General features: G+C 46.4%; 2 protein-coding genes across 8 annotated transcripts in view; one reads left to right on the plus strand and one right to left on the minus strand.

Annotated features, from left to right (window-relative positions):
* Nucleotides 1–2679: 2679 nt before the first annotated feature.
* Nucleotides 2680–24879, plus strand: TMEM243 (transmembrane protein 243). 3 transcript variants are annotated; one of them, XM_007170279.2, is made up of 5 exons: nt 2680–2896; nt 3440–3728; nt 21507–21557; nt 22873–22977; nt 24268–24879. In XM_007170279.2, the coding sequence occupies exons 2-5, from the start codon at nt 3651–3653 to the stop codon at nt 24388–24390; spliced, it is 357 nt and encodes a 118-aa protein (XP_007170341.1). In that variant the 5' UTR covers nt 2680–2896; nt 3440–3650; the 3' UTR covers nt 24391–24879. The 3 variants fall into 3 exon arrangements, with proteins under 3 accessions (XP_007170341.1, XP_007170344.1, XP_007170343.1); XM_007170282.3 differs by having other exon boundaries at nt 3671–3728; XM_007170281.3 differs by lacking the exon at nt 2680–2896 and adding an exon at nt 2903–3183.
* DMTF1 (cyclin D binding myb like transcription factor 1) overlaps nt 24706–27356 on the minus strand; it is a 44583-nt gene continuing 41932 nt past the window's right edge. For all 5 annotated transcript variants that reach the window (XM_057550605.1, XM_057550603.1, XM_057550604.1 and 2 more), the window contains 3 exons: nt 26878–27255; nt 26152–26299; nt 24706–25999 (listed from right to left, as the gene is read on the minus strand). In XM_057550605.1, the coding sequence (XP_057406588.1) occupies nt 25890–25999; nt 26152–26299; nt 26878–27255 (636 nt within the window). In that variant the 3' untranslated portion in view covers nt 24706–25889. The remainder of the gene's footprint in view (nt 26000–26151; nt 26300–26877; nt 27256–27356) is intronic.

Here is a 27356-nt window from a genome sequence, read left to right on the forward strand (position 1 = left end):
TAGGGGCATTTATGATTTTTTTCCCCTCCAGCTGTGCTAGACACCTGGCCACAGGTGTTGAGAAAGCAGAAGGATTAATATCTCAGGGGACTTTCTGCCCAGGTGTGGTAAAATAAATGGGACCAGGGAACTGAAGATATCAAAAGATCAATTGCAGTGATAGAACACAGAATCTAAGCTGGAAGAAAGTGAAAGTGGGAGAGTAGATCCACTGAGAAAAAGTCAAGAGACCAAAGGATCAGAGACACTAAAGTGACCAAAGGACTCATATATTGATCAGGAGTGAAAGATTTAAAAGAATTGGAGGCGAAGGCTTACTAAATGGTGTATCTGGGCTTATTTCAAACACGGGTGTTGCCAAAGTCCAGAATTTGCATTGGAACGAGTGGCTGAAGCACAATGAAGATCAAGAAATAAGAAGTGGTGGTTATTGGGAGGGTCATCTATGTGGCCTGTGGCCCAATTTGTAAAAATAGAGGCATATGAAAGAAGCGCTTTTCACGTTTCAATGTGTGTACGAATCCCCTGGGGATCTTATTAAAATGCAGATTGTGATTTAGTAGATCTGGGGTGGCTCTGCATTTCTAAGAAGTTACCAGGTGAGGCCATGCTTGTGGTCCAGGAACCACACTGTGAGCAGCAAGACACTGGATAATCCTATCATTGACTTGATACATACGTACTCTCTTCCTTATTTAAGCAATCTTCTATCCTACCCTCCTCAAGGGGGTGGTCCCTAGAAAATATGTTCTACTCGGTCCCACCTGTTGGCTGTTTGGGGTGGAAGAACTCATGCAACTTGAAATCAGTCCATCATCTGGACTCAGCCAGTTGAAATTTCTCATGAGAATCTGAACTCAAAGATAGAGACTGAGCCCACTGAGCACTGGTGGGCCCTGGAGTGGTAAGATCCATTTTCCCCGAGCTTAGCACCAAAAACAAACTAAAGCCACTGGTATGTTATAGTGTGGGGTGAGTAGTAGTCATGAGGAAGCTGGTTTTTAGGAAAAGCAATGGAACAGAGGCACAGGAAATTGATGAGACAAGAGAATAAGCAGCTCTTGAGCAAAAGGGTCACTATTCCTGACTCAACCTTCCTCCTCAAATACACCCTACACGAATATATAGCCTCTCTGGCCTGTCTTCTTGACTCTCCTCCTCACCTTGGCTAACAAATGCTTTTCTTTGGGGGTCTTGATTTAGAAGGCTCCTCCAGGAAGCTTTCCCTGCCACCAGAATCTGGTGGGTGCCCTCCCATATATCTCCATGGTGCCCCTAGTGTCCAGATCACAGCACTTATCACCATTGATGACAACTACCATTTGGATACTTACTTGCCAGGTGTCTGAAATATTCTCTATTAGATTATTTAAAAAAAGCAAAACGGTTGAAGTTAGATATTCTGGTTCCATTTTTTATTATCTTCACTTTTTACATAGGAAGGAGCTCAAGAGAGTTTAGATGTTAGATAACTTTCCCAGGATCACACTGCTTGTAGATGGTGGCATCAGTGTTTGAGGGCAGATATGATCAACCTCAAAGCTTGTGCTATTAGTCACTCCACTGTACCTCCTCCTTTCTCTACACTGTAATCATGTGTCTCTATCTGCACTCCAGCCTCAACAATATGACCTTGACTGTCTCTTCATTACTGTATTACCCTGTCTGGTGGTTGCCTGGTACAGAGCAGGTTCTCAGAAGTATTTGTTGAATGAATGTGGCAGCATGTGAGTGACCTGAAATTATTTATTGGGTCAAACTTCTAATAGAACTGGGTGCAAGATTGTGTAGCATTCCTCTCAGAACAAAAAGTCCTGAACAAAGAGAAGATCATTCATAAAATATATAACTGGTAGATCAGATAGGCACCATGCCCAATTCTACTCAGTGTTGCAAATTTCACATCTGTAGCTCTGTGGCTTTTAGTGCATCCCTTGTCCTAATCCTTTGTCCCAAACTCTAGAGGGACCACGTGGAATCTTTGCTTGGATTCTAAGTGTCACAGGGCTACAATGTTGCAACACGGGCTCTCCTTGCCAACAAATGTAGTCACAGCTTTTTTCAGTGTAGGAGTCGTAGTGTCCAGGGTACCTAGCGTGGTTGCATTTGTTTCCTAATACTTATAAATGATCCCAAATGTACAGTGACGCTATGTTGCCTATGGGGCCTGTCCACCTCCGGTTCTCTATGTTCTCAAACCCGAAGAGGCGGACATAACGACGGGTTGGTTCTCTGTGGCTGCATATATATGCTTAATCAGCATCATCATCAGCAGGATGAGTGGACAAGTCCAAGACATACCTAAGCACGTATTACCTCCCGACCGTCACTGTCCAGGACATAGGTTCCCTATCACAGGACAAACATACAAACAACCCCAAACCATATTTATCAACGACCCCCTTTCCGTGCTAGTGGTGCAAAGACTGGGGTGGTTAAAGCAGGCTGGTTGTTTTTAAAAAGTTTCAGCCCACTGCAAGGCTATCTTCCGAAATCTGCTCAGCCCACGTGGGTCGCACAGGCGCTAATTACTAAGAGGCTGAGAAACAAGGAGCGCAGGAGAACGGCCCCCGGCGGGGAATAAACTGGTACCTCTAGAAATAAAGCTCCGCAGCCAATGCGGCGCCTCGGCACGCGGGATTGGCGGCCTCGGCCGTGACGTGGCCTGGGCGGGCCGAGTCGGTTTGCGACGGTGGCCGCGGGTCCCGGCCGGGGGAGCAGAGTGGGGACCCGCCGCGCACCGCCCGGCCCGCGTGGCCGCTCTCTGCCAGCAGGGAAGGTCCTTCGCTCCGCCACGCCCCGGAGGCTCTGCTCCGCCTTCCAGCGTCGGCGTGGACCGGGATCCGTGCTCCCTAGTGCGGCCGGGACTCCCCAGTTAGCGGCTGGGGATGCCGAGGTTTGGCCTGCGGGCGCGGGGCGCTTCCGGGAGGGTGGCCGGCCCGTGCCGGGCCGGGGCGGGATACCCTCCTCCTGCCCCGAGAGCTCCAGGGGAGCTGCGGGAGGCGCGCCGGCCCTCGGGTACAGGCAACACCTGAGCGGGGATCCGAGTCGCTCGGCGCTGCCGCGACCTGATCCCAGAGCGCTGCGGGAGGGGCGCGCGGAGCGCTCGGCTCTGCTCCGGCGGCTTCACTTCTCCGGCCGCTGGCCACTGGGGCGAGAGGGGTGAAGCGGTGCAGACGGCTGGTAATGCCTTCTCCCAGGAAAACTTTCTCCCCCCCTCTGATAGTGAAGGGATCACCAGAACATTTAGAAAGCACGAGAAATTACCGTGTCACGGAGAGTAGTGGCGAGGGCGGGGAAGCGGGGAGCTCCGGGGAAGCCGATTTGCTCCGCGAGCTGCGGCGCGAGCCCGGCGGCCCGGGCGCTGAGATTTGGGGAAGCGGGAGCCGCCGGGCGGGGCGGCCACGCTGTGTTTGTTTCTTTTCACTTCCTGCGGCAGCTGCTCAAGATGAGGAGGGGAGCGGGGCTCGGGCGGAGCGGCCTCGTCCCGTGGGTCTGAGCGTCCACCCCCGCCGCCGGGACTCCGGCCCCCCTGGGCTTCGGCTATGAGCGCTCGGTGACCGGCGGCGCCGCGAGTCGTAGACCCGGGACTTCGGGAGGCAATGCTGGCTCGGCTTTGAGTGGCTTCGGGACAGTGAAGAGACCCTAAAATGGAGGACTTTTCCAACAGGACCTACGGCACCAGTGGCCTCGACAACAGACCACTGTTCGGAGAGACGTCGGCCAAGGTGAGTGCGGCCCGAGACTCGGGGCCTGGGTGCTTGTGTTTGTGGGTCTGTCCGCACCCTCCCCTTCCCCGCCCCCTCCCGACCCGGAGCCCTGCTGGGTCCTTCTGCGGCCCCTGAAGGCCCTTGGAGCAAGAAAGTGCCTTCAACCTCGCTTCATCCCTCTCAAGATACTTGCGCTGCCCCTCGGCTTCCTCTTTGGTACGGGGTTGGCCAAGAGCCTTGAAGGCTGGGGAGTGGAGAAAAGTTCAGAAAGTTCTGGGCTGCTGGGGGTCCTAAACGGGAGTGCGGAAGCCCTCTTCCCCAAGGCCAGGTGGTCATGGTGTTTGCACATCCGCTGGTCCAGCTGGAGTGCTGACCTTCAAGAGGCTTCAGGTGTGCACCTGAGGCTTCCGTAAGAGCCCAAGAGAGGTGCTTCTGATTCGTGTTTATCTAGAGCCCTTAAGAGTTCACTGCTGAGGCAGCCCAGCAGAGAAAAAGAGAGGCGTGAAATGAGGGTTTCTTTGATGGGACTCCATTCCAGGAAGTGATCAAAGTGTCTCAGGCCCAAACAAGCTAGTAGTACATTATTTTAGGCTTTTAAAAAGTATAATGCCTTCGTACAAGCTTAATCATGTGGTGTCCTGGTCCAGTAATTGAAGAGAGCTCTTTTCCTGTCCCCAACATTAACTTTCTGAGTCATTTGGGCAAGATTAGCTAGTTTTGTTTGTTTTTTTTTTTCACCTAGAAAGTGGCATAGGTGATCTTTGACCCCTGACAAAGTACTTTCAGCCTCTCAAAAAGTAGGGCACATATGGAGTCCAGAGCTTCTTGGGTTTCTCAGCTTCGTCAGGGACCTCTTTAGCAGAAAGGATAGGGAACTTGTACACTCGACAGCCTGGGGCATGACCCTGAATTTGGAAGCTGCCAGCCTGCCAGGAGGCTACTACTTTATTTCTTTTTTTTTTAACTCCATGTGGATTTTGCTTTCTCTTCTCAAAGGGACTTTATAAGAAAATGTTTTAAGCTTTATGTCTAGGAAGTTGCTCCTTGTTTATCCTGTGACTTTGCATAATCCCAGCCCACAGTACACCTGGTTTTGAGAAGCACGGCCCTGGTCCAGTAGATATTCCTGTTTCTGCTAATATTATTTTTTAAAATTTATTTTGTTTTATTTATTTTTGGCTGCGTTGGGTCTTTGTTGCTGGACGTGGGCTTTCTCTAGTTGCGATGAGCTGGGGCTACTCTTCGTTGCAGTGCGTGGGCTTCTCCTTGCGGTGGCTTCTCTTGTTGCGGAGCTCGGGCTCTAGGCACGCAGACTTCAGTAGTTGCAGCATGTGGGCTCGGTGGTTGTGGCTCACAGGCTCTAGAGCACAGGCTCAGTAGTTGTGGCCCACGGGCTCCGTTGCTCCGCGACATGTGGGATCTTCCTGGACCCGGGATTGAACCCGTGTCCCCTGCATTGGCAGGCGGATTCTTAACCACTGCACCACCAGGGAAGTCCCTAACATTTTATTATTTTTTAAAAATTTTATTTAATTTTTTTTGGCCGCACGGCTTTTGGGATCTTAGTTCCCCACCAGGGATTGAACCCAGGCCCTCAGCAGTGAAAGTGCCAAGTCCTAACCACTGGACCTCCAGGGAATTCCAGTCTGCTAACATTATTGAGCATTATGTGATAGGCCCTGGGGCGTCCAAGGAACCCAGGTAGATGGGGGAAATATGTGAGCAAACGTGATGCGGTTGGATCTGTGCTCTGAGAGGGCATAGAGGGGACGTGTTGGGGTACAGGGGAGAGAGTGGTCACTTTGGGAAGCTTGGGGAAGATCTTAGAGGATGGAGTCTACATTCAGAGTGTCTGGTAGCCTTCGGCTTTCAGATATGGATGCCCCTAAATTGGGGTTTGATTAGGAGAGGATTTGGGGCCTGGAGAATGGAGGCAGCTAGCTGCTTGAAGGGGTCGGACCCAGGGCATCTGGCTGCCCAGCTGTCCTGAGAGCCAAGAAGTTCAGTGTCTCCTCTACATACCTTGGTGCACAGGTTGGGGTTCTGGGTGATGCAGACCGCTGACCTCCTTGGACCCCTGAATACTGAGGTAGATGACTCCATAAGGGACTTGTTGATTTATAGAGACACTTAGAAATATTGATGTTTCTGACTCACTTGGGCCCAAATCGTCAATGACTGTAAGTTTCCCTGTTGCCTATGATCCATTTGAAACCCATGCAAGAAATTGACTATTCCAAATGTATCTCTGTTTATCGCAGATTTATTTAATCCAAGAGCATACACCCCTAGCATTACTTAGGCAATTTTAGGCATCATAACAGTAGAATCAGCTACTCGGAGGAAAAAAAAATAAGAATAATATATATTTCCACATCTCTCAGAATTGCTGCCTTGAGCTTCCTGTGTGGGGCTGACAGAATGATTGGAGATACAGAAATTGTACAGAATGGAGAAAGGAGAGAGACTTCTGGTCTGAGGATGGAAAGAAGCATCATGTTTTGTATAAATTGAGATGCCGTATCTGAGGAGGGAGAGGCGTCTGTCTTTATTTTTTTTTAAATTTATTTTTATTTATTTATTTTTGGCTGCGTTGGGTCTTCATTGTTGTACACGGGCTTTCTCTAGTTGCGGCGAGCGGGGGCTACTCTTTGTTGTGGTGCGCGGGCTTCTCGTTGCTGTGGCTTCTCTTGTTGGGGATCACGGGCTCTAGGCACGCGGGCTTCAGTAGTTGTGGCTCGCGGGCTCTAGAGCGCAGGCTCAGCAGTTGTGGCTCACGGGCCTAGTTGCTCCGCGGCATGTGGGATCTTCCCGGACCAGGGCTTGAACCCGTGTCCCCTGCATTGCCAGGTGGATTCTTAACCACTGTGCCACCAGGGAAGCCCGAGGCGTGCGTCTTTAATGACAGCAAATGATTTTGAGGACCTGAGTGGGCAGCGCACAGGGATGGGGCCTCAATAGTGAAAGGATAGGACACGTTACAGTGGAGCCATTCCGCTGGAGAACGGTCACTGCCAGAGCAGGGAGGCTTCCCTGGGACCCTGGGAAACCCTTCACTGGCCCCTGCATGTGTGCGCTCCCAGCGTGCTTTCGCCTCTGAGGAAGGGAATCCAGAAAGGGGAAAGCCCACTTCCTGTCCTATTCTGACAGGTCTTCTGAGCTTTTAGTAATCTTATTTGCCTTTTAACAACTGACCAGAGATAGCCTCTTAATTTTAAGCCTAGAAAGGACTAGAGCTTTAGGTCCAGCCTCTCCCTCTATGGCCGAGATGACTGAAGTACACAGAGCAGAGTGTGGAGGGAAGTTGTGTTTCCTCAGTGCCAGGCAGCGTGCTCTGCGTTCAGCGTTCCCTTGTTTGATCACCCAGTTCCTCTGTGAGATGGGTATTGTTACTGCTATTTCACACGCAGGGAAGCTGAACTACAAAGCAGGCTACGTGTTTAGTTGCACAATTGGTTCTCCAATGGCGATGTTTCACGAGTTGACTAGGATAGTAAATGGTGAGGTGACTTACACAGTCTGGGTCACATGCTCCAGAAGGCACTGTGGACGTTCACATACTTGGCTCTTCCACAGGAAGTAGGTGAAGTGGTTTGCCCAAAGTCATGGAGTGAGTGAAAGATACTAGCATCTGCTATAGAAATACACAACCCAGTGGGCCCCTAGCAGCACCCTCGTGGGCAGTCCCTGAAGGATACCAAACTCCAGATTCATTCAGTCTTTAGCGTGATGTTTAGGAATAACTTTACAGACACAGCCATGGAGCGAAAGGTAAAGCAAAACAGTTTTCTGTTGTTACTTAAACATCTAAGGGATAATAGACAAAAGGAAACATAGTCATTCCTTGATACCTTTGGAATTACATATTGCTAGGTGGGCTGTCGCGTCAATCCTGGTCAGAATATCCAGATGCTTTTTTCGTCTGTTTTTATTCCATCCCCAGTTCTGGGATGTAATACATCTCTTTCAGGGGGAAAACAAATGTGGCACAAATGCCACGGTAGTACGATGTATCTGAGGTTTCTGAGCATGTGCTGTTGCTTAGCACTTTCTGAAGGAGCGCTACCCAGTAGAAATATAAGATGAGCCATGTATGTGATTTTAAATGTCCTAGTAGCCATATATTTACAAAGTATGTGCGCGGGCCTCTCACTATCGCGGCCTCTCTTGTTGCGGAGCACAGGCTCCAGACGCGCAGGCTCAGTAGTTGTGGCTCACGGGCCCAGTTGCTCCGCGGCATGTGGGATCTTCCCAGACCAGGGCTCGAACCCGTGTCCCATGCATTGGCAGGCAGATTCTCAACCACTGCGCCACCAGGGAAGCGCAATGCAGTTAATTTTAATACTATACTTTATTTAATTCCATACATCTAAAATACTATCATTTCAATATGTACTCAATATGAGAAGTGGAGATATTTTTCCATCCTTTTTTTCGCACTAAGCGTTTGAAATGCAGGGTGGATTTTCACTTACAGCCCGTCTCAGTTTGGACTAGCTACTTCAGGTGCTCAGTGACCACATACAGATGGTACTCCCATGTCGGGTAGTGCAGTTCTAAAGCAAGTGAGTTATTAGTCACGGTGGTTGTATAGTCACGATCGTGAAACATTTTTCTTTGTTGCGGGACTTTTCAGAACCTTTAAAATGTGCTAATTTCCACTGAGACTGTGGTTGGAGCGGGAGGGCGAGTACTACTTCCTGTGCTGTTTCGGCGGCTGGCCTTTTGTCACTGGCACAGTCAGTGCCTTACTCCGTTCTTACGTTGCACGCCCCTCGCCCTCAGCAGGTCTGAGCTGAGTGTCCACAGAGCCCGCTTCGGGAAATGTCACTCTAGGAATCTATCCCCTGCTCCTCCCTTCCTAGTACGAACTATAACCTGGAGGTATTCCCCCCACCACTCTTGTCCACGGCTGCCTTTAAAATTTCCTTTGGGCCGTCTTTCTGTCTGGGTAATGGAAAGGCTTTAAGTTATCCTCAGGGCTTGTGAGTTGATCTTGATTTCTTGATTTGCTGGCTGGCTGCGGAATCATCCGAAATCAGTTTCAGCCAGTGGATTGGTGAACCTAGCGGGGAGAGGGAGGATGGTTCTCTCTGGGGAAGAGGGCAAACCAGTATCCGACAGCTACTGCGAATGGGCGAGGGGGGAATACTTCATTCCTTGGAATGTAGTGTAAGCCGGTTCCAGGACCAGCCTCTTCTATTGATTTTCACTAATAATAAGTGATTCATCGTCTGAGAATGGTGGTGACCGTTCTTGTCCCTTTATTCCTACTTGGATGTGATGTAAGAAAAGTGAGTGACATTGGAGGAAGGCGCATACACTGGAGTCAGATAATACAGGGGGACCTTCCGTGTAGGGAGCAAGTTAGTGGGTCCTGAGGCTCAGATCTTTGGTTCCAAAGGCGGAAGTTCCATGTTCTAAAGCACTTTCCTGATCCTTACCTCCCCTCCCTGCAAAAAAAAAAAAAAGCAAATAAACAAAAACAGTGAAAAACAAGGTCTTTTGATGACCTGTAGTCGAATTCAGACCATTCAGAGTTGGAGCATTTGGCTTCTGCAAATAGTAGTGTAGGATGAGAATGCTACTTCTTGCCTTTTTCGGGTTGGAGGTGAGGGTTGTTGCTTAATGAAGAACAAAGCTGGGGTTAGGATTGTTGTGTCTGCCTGCCACCCCTCCCCCTGCCCAGACCCCCAAAGGCTGTCCTCCGAGGGGTGCGGGCTTCCGGCCTCTTGACACAGCTTCTGGGTGATTCTCTGAGCACAACACCTGTCTCCCTCAAAGCAGAGCTAGTCGCCCAAGGGATCGGATCTGTTGTCCCCTTGCCTCTCATCCAGGCGGCCAAACCACTTTTGGTTGCCATTTCTTGTGCAGGAGAAACGGTTCAGGATGATAGACGCCAGGACTTCCTTCTTTCCTGCTCTAGTCGGTCTTTTCCTCCCCCACCCCTAGACCAGAGGACTGGGGATCTCTGGGGGTTGCACTCAGGCATTTGTATTTTGAGAAGGCTCTTCAGAGGATGCTGGCGCATAGGGAGGCTGACATCCCTGGTCTTCACCGTTGCCCTGTGGATGCCCAGTCCAGACTGGCACGTCTCCGCGGATCCCTTTCCTTGAGCTCTTGGCAAATGCTCTTCTTCTTGCTGCGACACCCTCTCTTCCCCACATATCTGAATCCTGCCCACTCTAATTTCCCACCTTCGAACCTCCCTCACAACCCAGCCTGCACCCATGCTTCCCTCCTACGAGCCTGGTGGTCAGAGACGTCTCCTGGTATTTACTCCTTGTGCTGTGAGGGATTTGTATAGATCTTGCCTCCCCGGCCAGCATCTAAGCTCCTTGAGGGTAGGAGCCAGTTGCCTTATTTCTCCAGCCTTTCTAGCACTCGGCACAGTGCCTTACCTAGTTCTGGATTTTACATATATTAAGTTTTTTTTTTTTTTAATTGAAGTATACTTGATGTGTGCAGTATTATGTAGGTTACAGGTGTACAATAAAGAGATTTACAATTTTTAAAGGTTGCTGTCCATTTATAGTTATTATAAAATATTTGCTACATTCCCCATGTGGTACAATATATCCTTCCTTGTAGCTTATTTTATACCTAAAAGTTTGTACCTCTTCATCCCCTGCCCTTATCTTGCCCCTCCCCGCTTCCCTCTCCCCACTGGTAACCACTAGTTTGTTCTCTGTATCTGTGAGTCTGCTTCTTTTTTGTTATATTTATTAAATCTTAAGTGAAGTGAGCATCTGGCATCACTAAAAAGTAACCTGCTTTCTTGGGACGTCCTAAACCATCAGGAGAAGGCGGGGGCTCGTGTTCAGAAACCTGGAGCGCTGGGTACCAAAACAGGAAGGGGTGCTTCAGGCTCTCACGCAGTTAAGGGCATCACTCTGTCCTCTCCTTGCTGAGCTTCAGCAAAGAGGCCATAAACATAACACAGTACTGTATAAAAAACTTAAACTGAGGCCTGGTCTCTCAGAAGCTGGTGGTCTGCTGAGGTTTTCCCTCTGTAGACAAGGTTGTTGCAGCTCTGTGGTAATAGACTGGGTCTACTAAATTGAGTCATTTTTTTTTTCTTGGGGTCCATAGTTCATGTGTAGGTATAATGACCATATTTTCTGCACTGCCATAAGGACACGTGGGTTGACAAACTTGAGTGTCCCTATGGGGATGATGGAATGCGTTTGAAATTGGGCTGCCCTAGAAATGGGGGCCAGGGTCTGGGGCCCACTCAACTCCCACTCATCTCTGAGGACCTAACCTTGTTGGTAAGATGCCCCAATAGATGAGGTAGAAATAATACTAACGTGAGCAGCCGTTTACTGACTACTAAATGGCAGTCTGTTCTAGGGCTTTACGTGTGTCATCTCCGATTCCTAACAGCAACCCTGCGTGTTCGACCATTGTACAAATACGGATTTATTTGTACAAATATGGAAACTTCGGCTTCAGAGTTAAGTGACTTACCCAAGGCCATAGGCAGGCATGTGGCGGGAGAATAAGTGTAAGTCAGGTCTGTCAGGCTCCTGACGTCCTAGGCCTTGCTGTAGGCCTCCCAGTTCTGAAGGTCGGAGCACATAAAGATCCGGCACTTCCTGTGGTACCAACTCTAGGGATCATTTTGGTCCTTAAACATGGGGAATGGACTTCCCCGGTGGTCCAGCGGCTAAGACTCCGCGCTCCCAATGCAGGGGGCCCAGGTTCGATTCCTGGTCAGGGAACTAGATCCCACATGCAGCACCTACGAGTTTGCGTGCCAGCAACTAAAAGATCCCGCATGCGCAACTGAGAGATCCCACGTGCTGCAGGGAAGACCAGCACAGCCAAATATATATTAAAAAAAAAAAAAAAAAAAAAACCCATGGGGAATAGGTTTGTTTTGTATTTTTACTGTGATCTCATTTCCCTAAGTGATGCTTCAATGAAAATAATCTATTTCACATATGCCTAACTGTGAATAATATATTTCAAGTATTCTCCTCCTGCGGGGAGGAGAATCTGGCAGGGTGGGTATGACAGAAATATTCACAACTGAAAGATGCTTCAGAACGTGAATCTGTGAGATAAGGGGAATGTTTCAAAGTGTCCACACACGTACCTTCTCTGGAGGGACCCGAGGGAGAGGTCGGCGTTCAGAGCTGCAGGCAGCCGTGGAGGCCCCGGTGCATTTGAGAGCTCAGAGCATGAGAGTGGGCGAGTATGGGTGTGTGTGAGTCTCATAAGCTTTCCTCACGTGCCGCTACTCCTAGGGTTCTCTGCGAAGCCTCAGGACAGCAGCCCCGTGACCCGGGCTCGCCATTTCGCAGAGTCAGCCAGGGAGGCCAGCTGTCTCCTCGCTTCACCCCGGGGACACTGTCCCCAGGGCTGCCTCCGGCCACGGCGTGGGGGGAAGCTCCTGCCTGTTCAGGGCCGCGCAGCTCTTGGGGAACCAAGGGGACCCACCGGCAAGGCCTGAGGTTTCTTGCTTCTGAGGGGCCCAGACCTCCTCCCATGTGTCACGTCCTCTCACCGTGTCCGTCCCAAGACAGCTGCCCCTTAGGCTGCTGACTGGGCCATTTCCAGAGCTTTCCTGACAAGACGTTTTCCACTGGGACTTGGAAGAAGAAAAGGAAAATCATTTCTTCTTCTTTTTCTTTCTTCTTTTTTTTTTTTTTTTTAAATAAATTTCTTTCTGTCTTTCTCTTTTGGCTGCGTTGGGTCTTCGTTGCCACGTGTGGGCTTTCTCTAGTTGCGGCGAGCGGGGGCTGCTCTTCGTTGCAGTGCACAGGCCTCTCACTGTGGTGGCTTCTCTTGTTGTGGAGCACGGGCTCTAGGCGCGTGGGCTTCAGTAGTTGTAGCATGCGGGCTCAGTAGCTGTTGACTCGCGGGCTCTAGAGCACAGGCTCAGTAGTTGTGGCGCACGGGCTTAGTTGCTCCGCGGCATGTGGGATCTTCCCGGACCAGGGCTCGAACCCGTGTCCCCTGCATTGGCAGGCGGATTCTTAACCACTGCGCCACCAGGGAAGTCCCCCCCCTTGTATGTTTAATACATGCTGATTGGATTGCCTTTCTTCTCTTTCCCTCACAAGAGAAGATAATCACTGTCTTCAGGGACCTGAAGATCTTGTGCACAAGGAAGATGAACATGGGGTCGAGCCCTTTAATGAAAGGAGGAGCAAAGTGCCAGGGAGCATGGAGGAAGGGGATGATTCTACTGGGGGCATCAGGTCAGACTGCTTTTGATTTTTAGACCCAGAAGTAGGAGTAAGATTTGACAGGAGGAGGTGACCGGGAATCCCAAGCAGGAGGTCCAACTGTGCTGAAGAGGTGGGAGCAGGAAGGTGCCGGGAAGGGGGAGGGAACTGTGGGTGTTCCATTGCAAGCAGACTCTAGAACTTGGGAGGGATGGTCAGAGGAAAGCCTGGGCCGGGGGAGGAGCCTTGGGTGCTGTGCTAAGTACAGTTGTCTTCTGGAGGCTGTCGGTTGTTGAGTGTGCATGTGTGTGTGCTTTGATTCAATGCTTAATTGTGTGTGTACTGCATCCTGGGACATGTGCCGTGGGCTGGAGAGGGCATCTTTTCTCATGGAGCATATATGTACTACAAGGAGGATAGAAAGGCACTACACAAATCCTTGTTCTTCCCTTTCTTTTCCTTACTAAGCTTCAGTCATCCTCGCCTACTTTGTCTTCCAGTTTCCGAGCTCACTCCTGCCTCAGGGCCTTTGCACTTGCTGCACTGCCTTGTTTGCAGTACACTTCTCCTAGATCCTTGCATGTCTCGTTCTTTTTCTTTAAAAGGTCCCCGCTCAAACAGGAGGATTCCTTGACCTCCTTTTTAAAAATAGCCCCCAGCTCCACTCTGGTCACTCTTCATTTACCCTGTTTTATTTCGTTCCTAACTTCCTCAGACTAAGCATATAAAAAGGGTGGAGAATGGATGCCAAACATCAAAGTGGGAAGCAGGATGGAGGGAAGGCTGTTCTGATGTTGGAGGGGTTGAGATTTTGGGGCCAGAGATGGACTCCATGAGGGAGAGATTCAGCATAGATATGAGGACAGAGATAACTAATAAGGCCAGGGAACGGGTGCAGGATTGGCAGAGGAACAGGCTGCCCTCCGGTCCTCTTCAGGCTGGAAGGAGTGGAAATGGGGTGGGGGAGTTCTTCTTTATCTCAGCATCTTTTTTTTTTTTTTTTTGTAAAGATGTCTGCTGACGGACAGGCTTCAAGAGTGAGACTGGGAACCTGAGTGGAGGTGGAGCTTCAAACCACTTCCTGGAGAGCGACTGCGAAAGTCAACTCAAAATAAAAGGCCATGAAAATACAGTGAAGGCCCAGCTGAATACATGAATTTGTAGTAACACAGTTAGTTTGTTCTTTCAGCTAATATTTGAATATCTCATATATGCTGGGAATATTTAGAGGGTTGGCAGAAGGAAATGACCGGTTTCCCCCCACCCACTGGTACAGTGGCAGCTTTGTAGATTCAGAAGAAGAGTCTTTCCACTCTGGGTAGTGGCAGCTCCCACAGCTGCGTGGCTTGGCTTTGTCTGAGTGAGACAGAGGTGCTCCTGCCTCTGGGTGGACGCAGGCCCTGTGGGGTACACAGCTTGGAGAGTGCAGCATTGGGCTGGGTTTCAGCCATGGGCAGTGGCCCAGAACCCAGCAGTGAACAAGGAGGACATGGCCCTCAGCCTCCCAGGCCTTACAGTGTGGAGGAGGAGACAGACAAGTAAACTGGCAGTTAACAGGTAGGATAGTTGAAAGGCTTCACAGCAAGGCTTAGCACCAGGGCCTGGAAGTGGCTGAGGGTTTGGGAGTGACTCGGGACTGGGTTTTCAAAGCATCAAGAGCAGATGAACACATCCACCAGAGAGGCTCTGGGCATTGCTGAAACTGCCGGCTCCATGGTCAGGTTAGGGCTTTGGTGTGACAGATTGGGAATGATCTAGTCAGTGGATGCCGGGGAAGACCAGGCTCAGGGGCAGTGGAGGAGAGGGTTGGAGGAGAGGGATTTGGCAAAACGGGTGCTGAAATAATTGAGCTTGCTGAGAAGAGGAAGGGAAGAAGTTGCCATGAGACTGCCAGGGACATACATCTTAAAAATAGACGATGTTTTTGTCTGTCTAGGCTGCTGTAACAGAATACCACACAGACTGTGTGACTTACAAACAGCAAACATTTCTTTCTTTCAGTTCTAGAAGTCCCAGGTCAGAATGCCAGCATGGTTGGATGAGGGCCTTCTTCCGGGTTGTAGACTTCTGTTTGTGTCCTCACCTGGTGGAAGGGGTAGGGAGCTCTCTGGAGCCTCTCTTATAAGGGCACTAATCCCACTCGTGAGGGCTCCACCCTCATGACCTACGAACCTCCCAAAGGCCCCACCTCATACTGCTGTCAACATTAGCCATTAGGATTTCAACTACCAGTGTTGGAGGGACACAAACTTTCAGACCATAGCAGAGGATATTACTGAAATTGCCATCTCATTCCGGCCTGGGGAGCAGGAAATGCCTTGCCCACCCCCCACCCCCCCTCCTGACTCCTTCCTGGCCCGGTGACACCTGGGATGAGTATGTGGGTGGCACAGGCTCTGTTGGGGAGAAAGTTGAGAGGCAGAGGCAGCAGGGGAAGTCCAGGGCGGGGAGAACTCTCTGTGTGGTCCAGGAAGTACTTTGCTCACACAGAACGGGTTTCAAGGGGTGGTGGGGTGGCTGACGGAGAACTCGAAGGTGCGGAGGGTGAAGATTGACCCGGAGGGTGAAGATTGAGCCGGAGTGCACTTGGGGAGGGATGGGGTCTGTAGGGCTGCCTGTGATGTTGTCTGAGGACTTTGATGGAGTCGCAGAGGAAGGTGGAAGTAACACAAAACTGGAATTCTTAGTCTTCCCCCGCCCCTCCTTCCAGGGCGTGTAAGGGAATGTTCTCGTGCTGTTGTCCATGCAGGGTTTTCCTTTCCTGAAAGGAGCTTTCTGTTTTGCATGGCTTCTCCCTGGGAGTGCTGAGCAGCACTGCGGAAGGCCCAGCTCCTGGGCGGGAGTTGCTGTCGTGCCTCTGAAACCAGTGCTTGCTGCTGTGGCAGGAAGTGAGTGGCTGGGCTTCTGTCCTTAGGTTCGGAAAACCCCGACCTGGAGGTGCCCATGGTTTACTCCTGGTATTACCATGGGGTCATGGGCCCGGGAGGCACCGTGAGGGCTCGGGCCTCCGTGGCTGGTGAGAGCCTGACCTCTTGGGCTGCGGGGCCAGGCTGTGGCTTCTGCGGTGGTGTTGCATGTCTGTCCCGGACCAGTGAGGCCGGGCTGTCTTCTGACCAGAAGCTGAGATTTCTGACAAGTCAGGCCCCGGATGAGTGGTGAGTAGCCTCTCCTGGTGAGAGGCGCTCTAAGGAAAATGCCATCGGTCACCTCTATTTATGGTTCTGTTATTTAAGCATCATTCACAGAGCACCGGCCAGCAGTGTGCCAGGCTCCCGGCTGCCTTCCCCCAATGGTTAATTAACTGCCAGTCTTCATGGAGGAGACGGCCAGTGAATCCGTACGTGTAAAGTCTGGGCCATGTGACCCGGGAGCCCTGAGGCAGGGGCATCTCCTGTCCTGAGAAGTGCCCAAGGAAGCCGTCCAGAAAGGGTTTACAGTGGAGGCGATGTTTGAGCTGCGCCCTGAAGGATGAGCAGTTAAATTGGGTGTGTGGCATTTCAGCCATCCTACTTCTCAGCCCGCATCTCACTCTTCTGGGGACATTATGCCTTCAGCTATTTTTACGTGTCAATATAAGAAACAATTATGTATGAAGTAGCTGCACTTTCTGCCTCCCAGGATTTGCATAGACCCATGCGACAAACTCTTCTTAGATCCAGGAGAAGTTTGCCTGTTCTAATGATGCAGTGTGCTTACTGTCATTAGTGAGAGCTTTGAAACCCATTGTACTTCCTTCTTGGCTGCCAGGAATCTTAGTACTAACATTTGAACTTAGAAAAGTTTTCTTTACTCAGACTTTTCCTTGTAAATCCTTTTACTCCTTCTTTCTAGTCCCCAGATCCCTTTAGGAATTTTGCCATGCTCTTTTTACTGTTGCTTGAATGGGTTAGGGTTTTGCTGTGATAGCCCAAGCTTTAGATCCATTTTGGAAGCAGGCAAAACAAATTACTGTGGAAATGGAAGCGTGTTTTTACTTGTTAGGGTTCCAAGCTGTCCAGAGCCAGGATTTATCCTGGATGCTGAGGACAAATGCCAGCTTTTGGTTATTTGGGATGTTCCCAGAACCACCATTACCACCGGAGCATTTGAAATGAATTTGGAGCTTTGTTTTGTATCAGGATGCTGGTTAATGACTGACCAAGCAATCTGGGGGGCTCCTGTGCTTTTTGATTGCTGGGGAAAAGGTCTTCTACTCTGGCCCAGGTGCAGCCTGAAGCTGATGATCCAGAACCATAAGTTGTTAAAACTGGAAAGGACCGGATATCAGCCCAGTCCTCTCATTTGATAGATCCAAATGGGTTAAGGGATCCTTTTGAAGTCACCTAGCTAGTCAGTGAGATGAGAACCTTGGTCCCTTAACTCTCATTTCAGGGCCCATATGTATTAGTCTAAGGATTCTTAGACCTTTTGAACTGCTCACTAGGCTTGCGTTTTGCAAAGAGCATTGAATAGGAGACTTTTGCCATTATCTGGCTGTATGACCTTGGGCAAATCGGTCTGACTGAACCTAGTTACTCATTGGTAAATGGAGATAACATATTCCTTACTGCTTCACAGAGTTAACCTTCTCTCATCCCAGGTACAGACACTTGGTAGGCACAACCATCTTTTTCTCCTTCCCCATTTCAAAGGAAGACAAAGACATGCCTCTTTTGGGCTCAGGCTGCTCTCTCCACCTGTACATCGCATCCCAGCCTCTTCCCTCGCAGCTTTTTTTTTTTTTTTTTTTTTTGACATCTTTATTGGAGTATAATTGCTCTACAATGGTGTGTTAGTTTCTGCTTTATAACAAAGTGAATCAGCCATACATTTACATATATCCCCATATCTCCTCCCTCTTGCGTCTCCCTCCCACCCTCCCTATCCCACCCCTCTAGGTGGACACAAAGCACCGAGCTGACCTCCCTGTGCTATGTGGCTGCTTCCCACTGGTAATCCTTGCAGCTTCTTGACGTTTTTTCTCCCCGGGGTCTTTGTGGAGTCCCTTCACTCTGAGCTCCCTTTTCTTTCCTTCTTGCCCACCTGGTAGTCCTCCCCCTCCAGGTTTGACTTTCTCTCATAGTCTCTCCCTGATTGCCCAAGATACCTCTCCTTTCTCCTTCGTGCCCGCTTGCGCTCTGCGTTGTGCGAACTTCTGGAGAGTAGAGATGGTTTTATTTGCGGTTGTATTTGCATCTGGGATATAGTAGATAATTTTTTTTTTCAGCTTTATTGAGATAATGTTTAAGTGAATAAATAAATGCCTTAAGAGGTAATATATGCTGAGTCCCTCTTGAAACTATATATGTTTGTATATGTATGTTGTTATGTTCAAGTGCTCACATATATAAATTCATGTACATGAGGTAAGACTGTCTCTCAGCCTGTTGCTGAGTAGATGTCTGTGGGAAGACAACTAATTCCCTGTCCTGTCATCTCTGTGGGTAAAGATTAAGGCTGATTCTGATCCTGCTGAACTTCCTTGGGGAGTGAAAATAAGCAGCAGTACAAAGTGTAAAGCTCTGGTAGGGAGAATGGTTTTGTTAGATGGAAATAGGGCAATAATAAAACTGGGGAGGAGACAGCTAGTTTTTCTGAGACATAGAGAAACTGAGTTAATAGAAACTAGCTTCTGATGTGGAGATAACTCTGCTTCTGACTTGGAGCTATTAGCTCTAACACTGCCCTTTGAAATGGTAATTAATGGGCGATTTAATTATTCTCTCTTATTCTATCTTTGGAGACTGGGAGCAGGGCTCCCAGGGCTTCAGCTGCTAAAGCCCTGAAAAATCATCTCTGGGCCTAGAGAGGGGTCTCCACTCTGTGATATGAACTTAGCAATATTCAAAATGGTTTAGCTTAGACTCTAAACTTTAGAGCAGTGCTTCACACATTTAAACGTGCACACAGATCATGTGAGGGTCTTGTTAAAATGTGGATTCTGATTCAGTAGATCTGGGGCAAGGCCCAAGGTTCTGCATTTTTTACAGGCTCTCATGTGATGCCGGTGCTGCTGGGCCACAGACCACTCTGCATAGCAAGAGTTTAGAAGGAAGTAGGAGGTCTTCCAGAGTTAACTCTGCTATTTCTTTGGTCTGGATTCCTGGTTACTTCAACAGCAGAAGGCCTAAAGCCAAGGCCTTGGCTTGGAGAAAGGAGACCCTGTGAGAAACAGTTCTGCCGTCTTCTGAATAGTTTGTCCCATCTTGGGAGTCCCAGAGAGACTGTATCCTAACAATAGAATACCTGATACTCATGAAGATGATTTGGGATTCTAGACAGTGGGCTGTCTAGAAGGCAAGCAGAGAAGTATTCATTAAAGATTAGATATATTTTCATGAATGATTGAAACCAGTTAGGCTTCCATGGATAAGTTCAACAATCTAAAACAACCACTTACGAGGAAGTCTTCATTCCTGAAAGGTAAACACTTTACTGTAGTACTTTGCTAATGGGGGTGCTCTTTGCAACTTGATCTCTTTGTCTAGACCAGCAGTTAGCATGCTAGGCTGCTGTTTCACTGAGAAGTATAAATGGAATCTGCTGTTGCATTGAATCCTGTTTCCATCACTTATTGGTATTGAGATTTTGGGCAAGCTATTTCCCCGAGCCTGTGTGGCCACCTGTAGAATTGTCATAATATCATTTCACCCCAGGATTTTTTTTAGAAGAGATACAAAAGCTTTTGGCGTAGGCACTATCTGTTCACCATTATACCCCTCTCCCCTCCCCATTTCGATCCTGGTTGGCAAACTTGCTGTACCATTTGGAGAATGGTGATTCATGTTGGCTACCTCTCACCTGAACCTCTTCACTGGCCTCTTTCTATTGGTAAGAGCTCTTGTGAGGTATGCAGACCTTTACAGACTGTTGCAAATACCTGGAGCTCATAAGGAGATGGGAGCAAATACTCTTGGCTTCTTAGAATAGACCAGAAGAGTTGAGGTGAAACTTTTTCACAAGGCAGAAACAGTGGGGTTCTCATAAATGGATTGTCTGTTAACACATTTTATGTTAAGTACACATTTGTCTTGTGTGGGAAGAAGTTAACAGTGATCAGTGATTGGTCCCTGGGTCTCTTGCCTAACAGATGGTCCTAGTTTCAGACTCTTGTGTCTGCTGTGTTGTCTTATCTAGCTGATGTGGTGATAAGACCTGTTCTGAGCCCTCAAGTTTAGTAAGGGTGTAGCTGGAGTAGTTCAGCTTCCTTTGTCAAATGTATAACATTTGAACTGCAGTGGCCTTGGTCTGGAGTGTGGTTTATCCCTGGTGAGGTCAGAGACACCAGATATACTTGGCTTTGCTTCACTCTTCCCTCCCAGCTTTGCCTGCCTGGCTCTTCTTTGGATTCTTATCTTTAGAAGCAGACAACTTGGAAATGAGTGCTCAGTTGCTCTGTGCAGGTTCCTGTGCCCTTCCCGTCTCTGAGCTTTTGTTTTCTGGCTGCTCATATTCCATATCCTGCTGTTCTTTGCTCAGACGTTACCAACACAGTCTTTAAGGCTGATTCTTTAAAGACTTCAGCTTTGACTTTTCAGAACTAAGATTACTTGATATTCTCATTGGCCATAAGGTAGTGTTTCCTAATCAGGTCTTAAACCCTTACCACCTTATTCTGTAAGCTCTGTAAATAAGTTCTGTCAATCTAATACATATTATACATATAATATTAGTATATACTACTACTATTTATATATTATTGATACTTTAACTTTTCAGTTCCTATAACTGAAACCATCTAACCAGTGACCCTGATTTAGATATCCTATTTCAAAGTTGCTTCTAACTTGCTGTATGATTTTAGGCAAATAATTTAACAGCACTCACTGGACCTAAATTTACCTTAACCTGTAAAATCAGGATTGGATTAGATCAGTTTTTCAAACCATTCTTTGGAGTTGGTTGGGGTAGGGATGGGAATAACAAGAAATCTCGATGGGTAGAACCCCAGGCTCCTCATTCAGATGATTCTACGTTGCACTTACTTTTAGATTACATTAAACAAGGACACTTAAGCTGAATCACAAATAGGTCCAAACTCATGATGGCACTTGACACCATCTAAGTCTGGTTTCTTACTGTTTTCACCGAGGCTCTCGGCTGGACAGCCTAGGGCTCCTGTCCCTTTGCTTCTGCTCATACTGTTCCCAGCAGCTTGTGAATTATTTGTAAGCCTCCCTTCCCCATCCAGGCCTTCCCAATCTTCAAAAGGCCCTAATGTAAAAATGTCCTGTCCCTTCAAGAAACCGTCTCCAGGGACTTCCCTAGTGGTCCATGGTTAAGACTCTGTGCTCCCAATGTAGGGGGCCCGGGTTCGATCTCTGGTCAGGGAACTAGTTCCACATGCTGCAACGAAGAGAGCCCGCGTGCTGCATTTAAAAGATCCCACATGCCGCAACTAAGAGACCTGGCGCAGCCAAATAAAAACCAAAAACCTTCTCCAGTTAGTTGTCCATCTTCCCCAAATACCTCTTCTACTCTGGTGGCTCAGTACACTCTGCCCTTCTGGCAGTTGTTTGTGTGAAGCTCAGAGGGGCAGGATCCTGGTTCCTCCATTCTAAAACACCATAATGCCTTGCACTGTATCTTTCTAAAGTGCCATGGGTTTATCATATGGCTCAAAAACTCTTTTCTCTTTCAGGATAGAATCATCAATTTAGTTGTTGGCAGCTTAACATCCTTGTTGATTCTAGTAAGTATCTTTATTTGTGTCTCACCCGGGCTCTTAGCCAAAGTTTTGAAAACCTTAATATTGTGGTTCAATCATCTCTCCAAAAAAAAAGTTAAAAGGGGCCAGTACATGAGCATGTGAAATATTCCAATCATAGTTAAAGTAATGCTTTCAATTTTGTTGACACTTAAACAAAACTGCACTTGGTAAGTGGAGTTACTAATTGATTTCCACTCTCACCCCCTGGTTGAAGGTGAAATAGCACAAGTCAAATAACTTGGTTTTCTGGGTTTGCCTAGTAAATCTGTACTATGTCAGTGGCTACCAGTAACTCTCTTCTGTACATAACCCACAACTTCCCCATTTCTAATGCCTTTACTTTTATTTTGTTCTTGAAGCATGTTCATTATCCTTTGGTTTTAAGAGATTTTAGTTTTTCATCCTGTATACTACAGCTTGGTGCTATCACAATAAAACAAAGCTACATTTCCCAGTCTGAGAATGACATTTCTTTGGCACATTTTCATTAAATGTAAGAGAATTTTAGTGAAGTTTGTTTCCATGACTTCTTAAGAAAAAGAATGGGTATGGGCTTCCCTGGTGGCGCAGTGGTCGAGAATCTGCCTGCCAATGCAGGGGACACGGGTTCGAGCCCTGGTCTGGGAAGATCCCACATGCCGCGGAGCAACTAGGCCCGTGAGCCACAATTACTGAGCCTGCGCGTCTGGAGCCTGTGCTCCGCAACAAGAGAGGCTGTGATAGTGAGAGGCCCCCGCTCGCCGCAACTAGAGAAAGCCCTCGCACAGAAATGAAGACACAACACAGCCAAAAATAAATAAATAAAAATTAAAAAAAGAATGGGTAAAATGTTATATCTAAGGTAGAAAGAGAACTATAGGATATTAGAAACCTATATTTTAGAATTTTTCACGTTAAGCAAAAACAGTTTTCGTTATTTTTTTTGCTTGAGTACTCAAAATAACAAAAAGTTTAGAACTTTTCAGTATAGTCGTTAATCCTGGGGATGAGGTTTAAATGCTATCTAATCTTTGATAAAGAGGTTATTTTGAGGTTAGCCAGTTTTACTGTTCTGTGGTGGTTTGTCTCCTTTCATAAAGGAGGAAAAGGTTAGGAAGATTAAGTAGAAATACTGAAAGAAATAACACAATTGAAGGTATTTTAATATTTTATTAAATATTAACATTCCAGAAGGCAAACCTGGTGGTAGATATCGTTTTACAACGTGGAGCATTTTATACTATTACATTGCCTAAACGCCAGTCTAACCAAGTCTTAGAATTACTCCTGAGGCCTGACATAATTTCTCTTCATACAGGTAACGCTGATCAGTGCTTTTGTTTTCCCTCAACTACCTCCAAAACCGCTGAATATATTTTTTGCTGTCTGCATCTCTTTGAGTAGTATTACTGCCTGCATACTTGTGAGTACTACTTAGAATTTAAATTCAGTATCCTTGAGGGCTGAAGGTGCCTAGGGCAGAATTCCCAGCTCTGGTAGACAATCTGTATAAAAGGGTGTCTCTAATTATATGCCATCCCTCTCCCCCAAAGCATTTCACAGTTCTCAATGTTAAATTGCAGGGGTTTTTTTGAATCTGAGTTTACTTTTCTCCTAAATCCCAAAGTTGTAACCTTGTAACCCTAAAAGGAAACCCTGCTCCCTCGATAGCAAAAAAAAAAAAAAAAAGACTTAGGTCGCCAAAGATTTGATGTCATGTATTTAATTCATCTTCCTTCAAGAACTACATACAGAGCCCAACAGGCTTTGGGAAATGCCATTACTCCTCTGTTTCTAATAATTACAAAACTAGTCTGTTTTAATCTTTGAGCTTTATCTCCCCAAATGAAAGTAATTAACACCAAAATCTCTTTGGAAACCTAAAGCTACAGTTGTACCCTTTTCACAAGAATGTTCAATTTTACTACAAAGAAGCCTTTCTTTTAGGTAAAGAAATAAAGATGGTGATGGACTCCCAGTTGGGTATTTGCCAAGTGTTCGGTCATTTCATTAGTTGGCTGTTGTTTTCATTTCCCTTGAGGAGAGGTAGAATCAAAACAGTAAACTCTTAAACGTAATTGTTCTGACTCACATAAGGCTTTGTGCTTACCTGAGTTAAAATTAAACCAGAGGACATTTCCCGGATTCAAACTCAATGATTCTGCTATATTCCTATGACCTGAGGGAAGAATTGGCCCATCCCACTTTGAGAGCCTTGGGAAAAAAGCTACCAGAGATGCTCTCCTCCCACTCCCAGCCGAAAGCCAGAAGTGACTGACAGTGATCTAGTTTAAACCAAATACATGCACGTGTGAAGCCCTAGTTTTGTTGGCAGTTTGAATCAGTTAAAGGAATTAAAAAGTTGTCCTCCCTTCCAGTACCTAAAAGAGCTGTACGTTTTGCTCAAATATATTTAAAGTATCTGTTCTTGGATGACCTGCCAAATGACTGTGGACTCTTGGTTTAAACATTGAACAGAGTTAACTGAGAATGCAGGAATAAAGTATGGTCTTGGATATAGAAACTCAGTTGGTACCACTTGAATTATAAAGAATAAGAATAAAATTCTGGCTGCATTAGTCTCAAAATTTAGGGGGAAAAAGTATATATGGATGAAATTGGTCACAGTGGAAAAGAATTAGCTGTATTTAAAATTTTTAATATTCAGCCCAGTGCTATTACTTAAACTTTTATTTAATTCTTCTTCTTTTAGATCTACTGGTATCGACAAGGAGACTTAGAACCGAAATTTAGAAACCTAATTTACTATATCTTATTTTCTATCATCATGTTATGTATATGTGCGAATTTGTACTTCCATGATGTGGGAAAGTGAGTCTGCCAAGGAGAAATACTTACCAGGTCTCTTCATCAAAGCTATATATTTGGACTTGAATAAGAACTGGATAAGGTATGCTGAACAATCTCCTGCATAAGTCTGATACATGATTTTCATGTTAATTGTAAATCTAAATTCCCTCTTGCAGGGGAGACATATCCTAGATCACTTTGCTTTTTCTTTAAGGAGCTGATGTTGCACTTAAACATTCCCCCTTAAAGCTCAAACAGCACAAGTCATTTTCACTTTTGAAATTAAAATTTTTTATAATGGAATTGCATGGCGAAAGGCTATGTAACAAACAATCTTGCATTTTAAGACAAATACTCTTTTATTTCTGTTAAACTGAATATACAATTATTGTTCCCTAGGCAACCAACTTTTGCTTATAACTACAATTTCACGTTAACAAAAAACACAGACGGTGAAAAGACAACTTTGATTGTGTAGATCTAATTACAATAATAAATAAAATAATTTATACAAGTTTTTTTTGACTTTTCTATAGGGGTCATATTCATTAAAGCCCTAGAGGCTAATTTTGGCTTAACCTTCTCTGGTATAGGAATGACTCTTGATTTGTTTCCTTTCATTACAGAAGCAAATTTTGTTTTTTTAAATTGCCTGAGAGGGAGAAGTTATATCAAACCCCCATCAGTTAATGCACTAAGTGAACGGAAAACTCTGATCCTCTCCTCAACTATTTCCTGGGTAACTTATATAGCAAGACATGTCATAAAAGGTCATGGCATAGGACAGGCAACTTTACTTCCTTTCCCATTTAGTTTTACTTCAAAGTGCTAACTTTGTAAACTGATGACAGTGGGTTCTGAGGGGGTGAAAACTCTTAGCTTCTCGTGAATTTTGTCTTCCTACTCTCATCCATATTAAAACAAACAAGCCTGTAGTGAATTTTCTTAACTCTCTTAATGCTTTCCTCTTTGCCCAGCCTAAATCAGCTCCCACTGCCAGCAATGGGTAAACCAAAAGTAACCACCACACCCCAAGTCTCAAACTACTTAGAAGATAATCTTTGTGGAGAAGGTCACTGGTAAGCTCTAGACCATGTCGATGTAACTTCTCTGAAATATAAACAGGCCTATTTGAGACTGGATAGAGTGCCATGTCTGATCTTTAGAGATGAATATTACTGCTTTTAAAACAGCAGTTAAGCTTTGGTGATTTTAAACTTCTCTCAGCTAAAGTGAATGAAATTCCCTGCTGACAAGTAACACTAATCACTAGGATCTCTACAGTTAAGAAAGACCCCAGTGCTCCACTCAACTACACTCTGTCATAAGCCTAGACCTCAGATGATATATTTAAAGGAGGTAAAAAGTCATAGCAGCAACACTGTATGTGGCTTGAGCACTGTAGCTATTTAAAAGCCAGAGGAATGGTAAATTAAGCCTCTTGGGGGTTGCTCCTATTTCTTTGGAGATGTTGTAATTAACAGTGTGGCTTCTCTGCCTGAACTACCTGTTTCTAAGAATTACCTAATGACAGTTTACCAAATCCTCAACATCTTTTGAGTCTTCTGAAACAGGACTGCCCAGAGATGATCCAGTGATGTTTGATTCTTCTCGATGATGTTGGAATATGGGATCTGTAATGAGATAAGTTTCAAGTTAATCTTAAATGTATATATCCTCTAATCCATGTCAAGAATTTAGAGTAAGTGTTCTTCTACCAAAGTGAAAATTTAACAAGAAGATTTCCACCTTAAGATTTATCAGGCACTCGAGGGAGTTACAGTACCTGTTAGTGTTGTCAAAGGCAAGACAGATTCAGTATCTATAACATCAGACGTCTGGATAAAGCCATGTGGTGAAGGAACGATAAGTATCGTTTCATCATCAATTGTTGTTTGATCAACTTGTTCTTCTATGGTAGGAGACCCTAAATCCTAAGTAATAATAATTAAAAAAATGAGATTCTGTCTCATATTCCTTATTAGTTTTCCTTAAGTCCCCAAACACATTTAGGCTTGAAGGGACTTAACTTTCAAATATTATCCCACTTTAAAGTTAAAATTAAAAGAAATCAAAGTTAAGGTCTTAAAATGGACAAAAGTGATAACCTCATACTCCAATGTATTACATACTAGCAAAAAATAATTTAAAAGAACCAGTTCAGTTATAGGTCCTGAATACAGAAGAAACAATGCTGTAGCACTGTGGGATGAGGTTCCTACACTGAACCACAAAGACCTGTTACAGACCACCCTCAGGAAAATGCTTCCACGGGTTCCAACAAACATTTCTCGGTCTATAGGGGGTGGAGAAGGAAAGGTTTTAGTGAGGAACTGTGGTAAGAGCAACACTGCTGGTTGAATGATACTTCAGGTCAGGTAGGGGTTTGTGCTTTATTTTGTGTGTCTTAAGAAAACAGGAGGTACTGAGGACATCTTCCCATAATTGATTTCTAGGCTTTTCCCAAACTGCAGGTTTGAGGCTTAAGGCTATTTCCTTAAGTGCAACTTACCTCAGTAACATAAGCCCGGGCTAAAGGGGAGGGTGCGTCCTCTTGTTTAAGGTGGGTGTCAGAGATTTCTTCTTCTGTTCTGACCATAACACTGTTCATCAGTTCTGTGCTATTTTGGTCACTGAATCTGGATATATGAGCATCATTAAATGACGGCTCTACAGTAATCTTAGGCTGATGAATTTCATCTGGGAAAGTGTCTGCTTCTAGGGCATCTGGAGGCTCAGGAAAATCAGATGAGTGAATTTCACCATCCACTGTCAGTTCTGCTTGGGATATGGAAGAGGTGATGTCTTCTGTGGCAACTGTCTGAATGATGACTCTTGGTGTGTGACACTGCACTGTGACGTTGTCACTTGTGTTCAACAAATGTTCTGGCTATAAAATGTTAAAGAAAACGATCAGTGGCAAAATGAAAAAGTACCCACCAGACTAAAGTTATAGACAACAAATGATATTTATAAGTGGTACCCTATTGT

Source organism: Balaenoptera acutorostrata, chromosome 7, assembly GCF_949987535.1.
Source record: "Balaenoptera acutorostrata chromosome 7, mBalAcu1.1, whole genome shotgun sequence".
NCBI lineage: Eukaryota > Metazoa > Chordata > Mammalia > Artiodactyla > Balaenopteridae > Balaenoptera > Balaenoptera acutorostrata.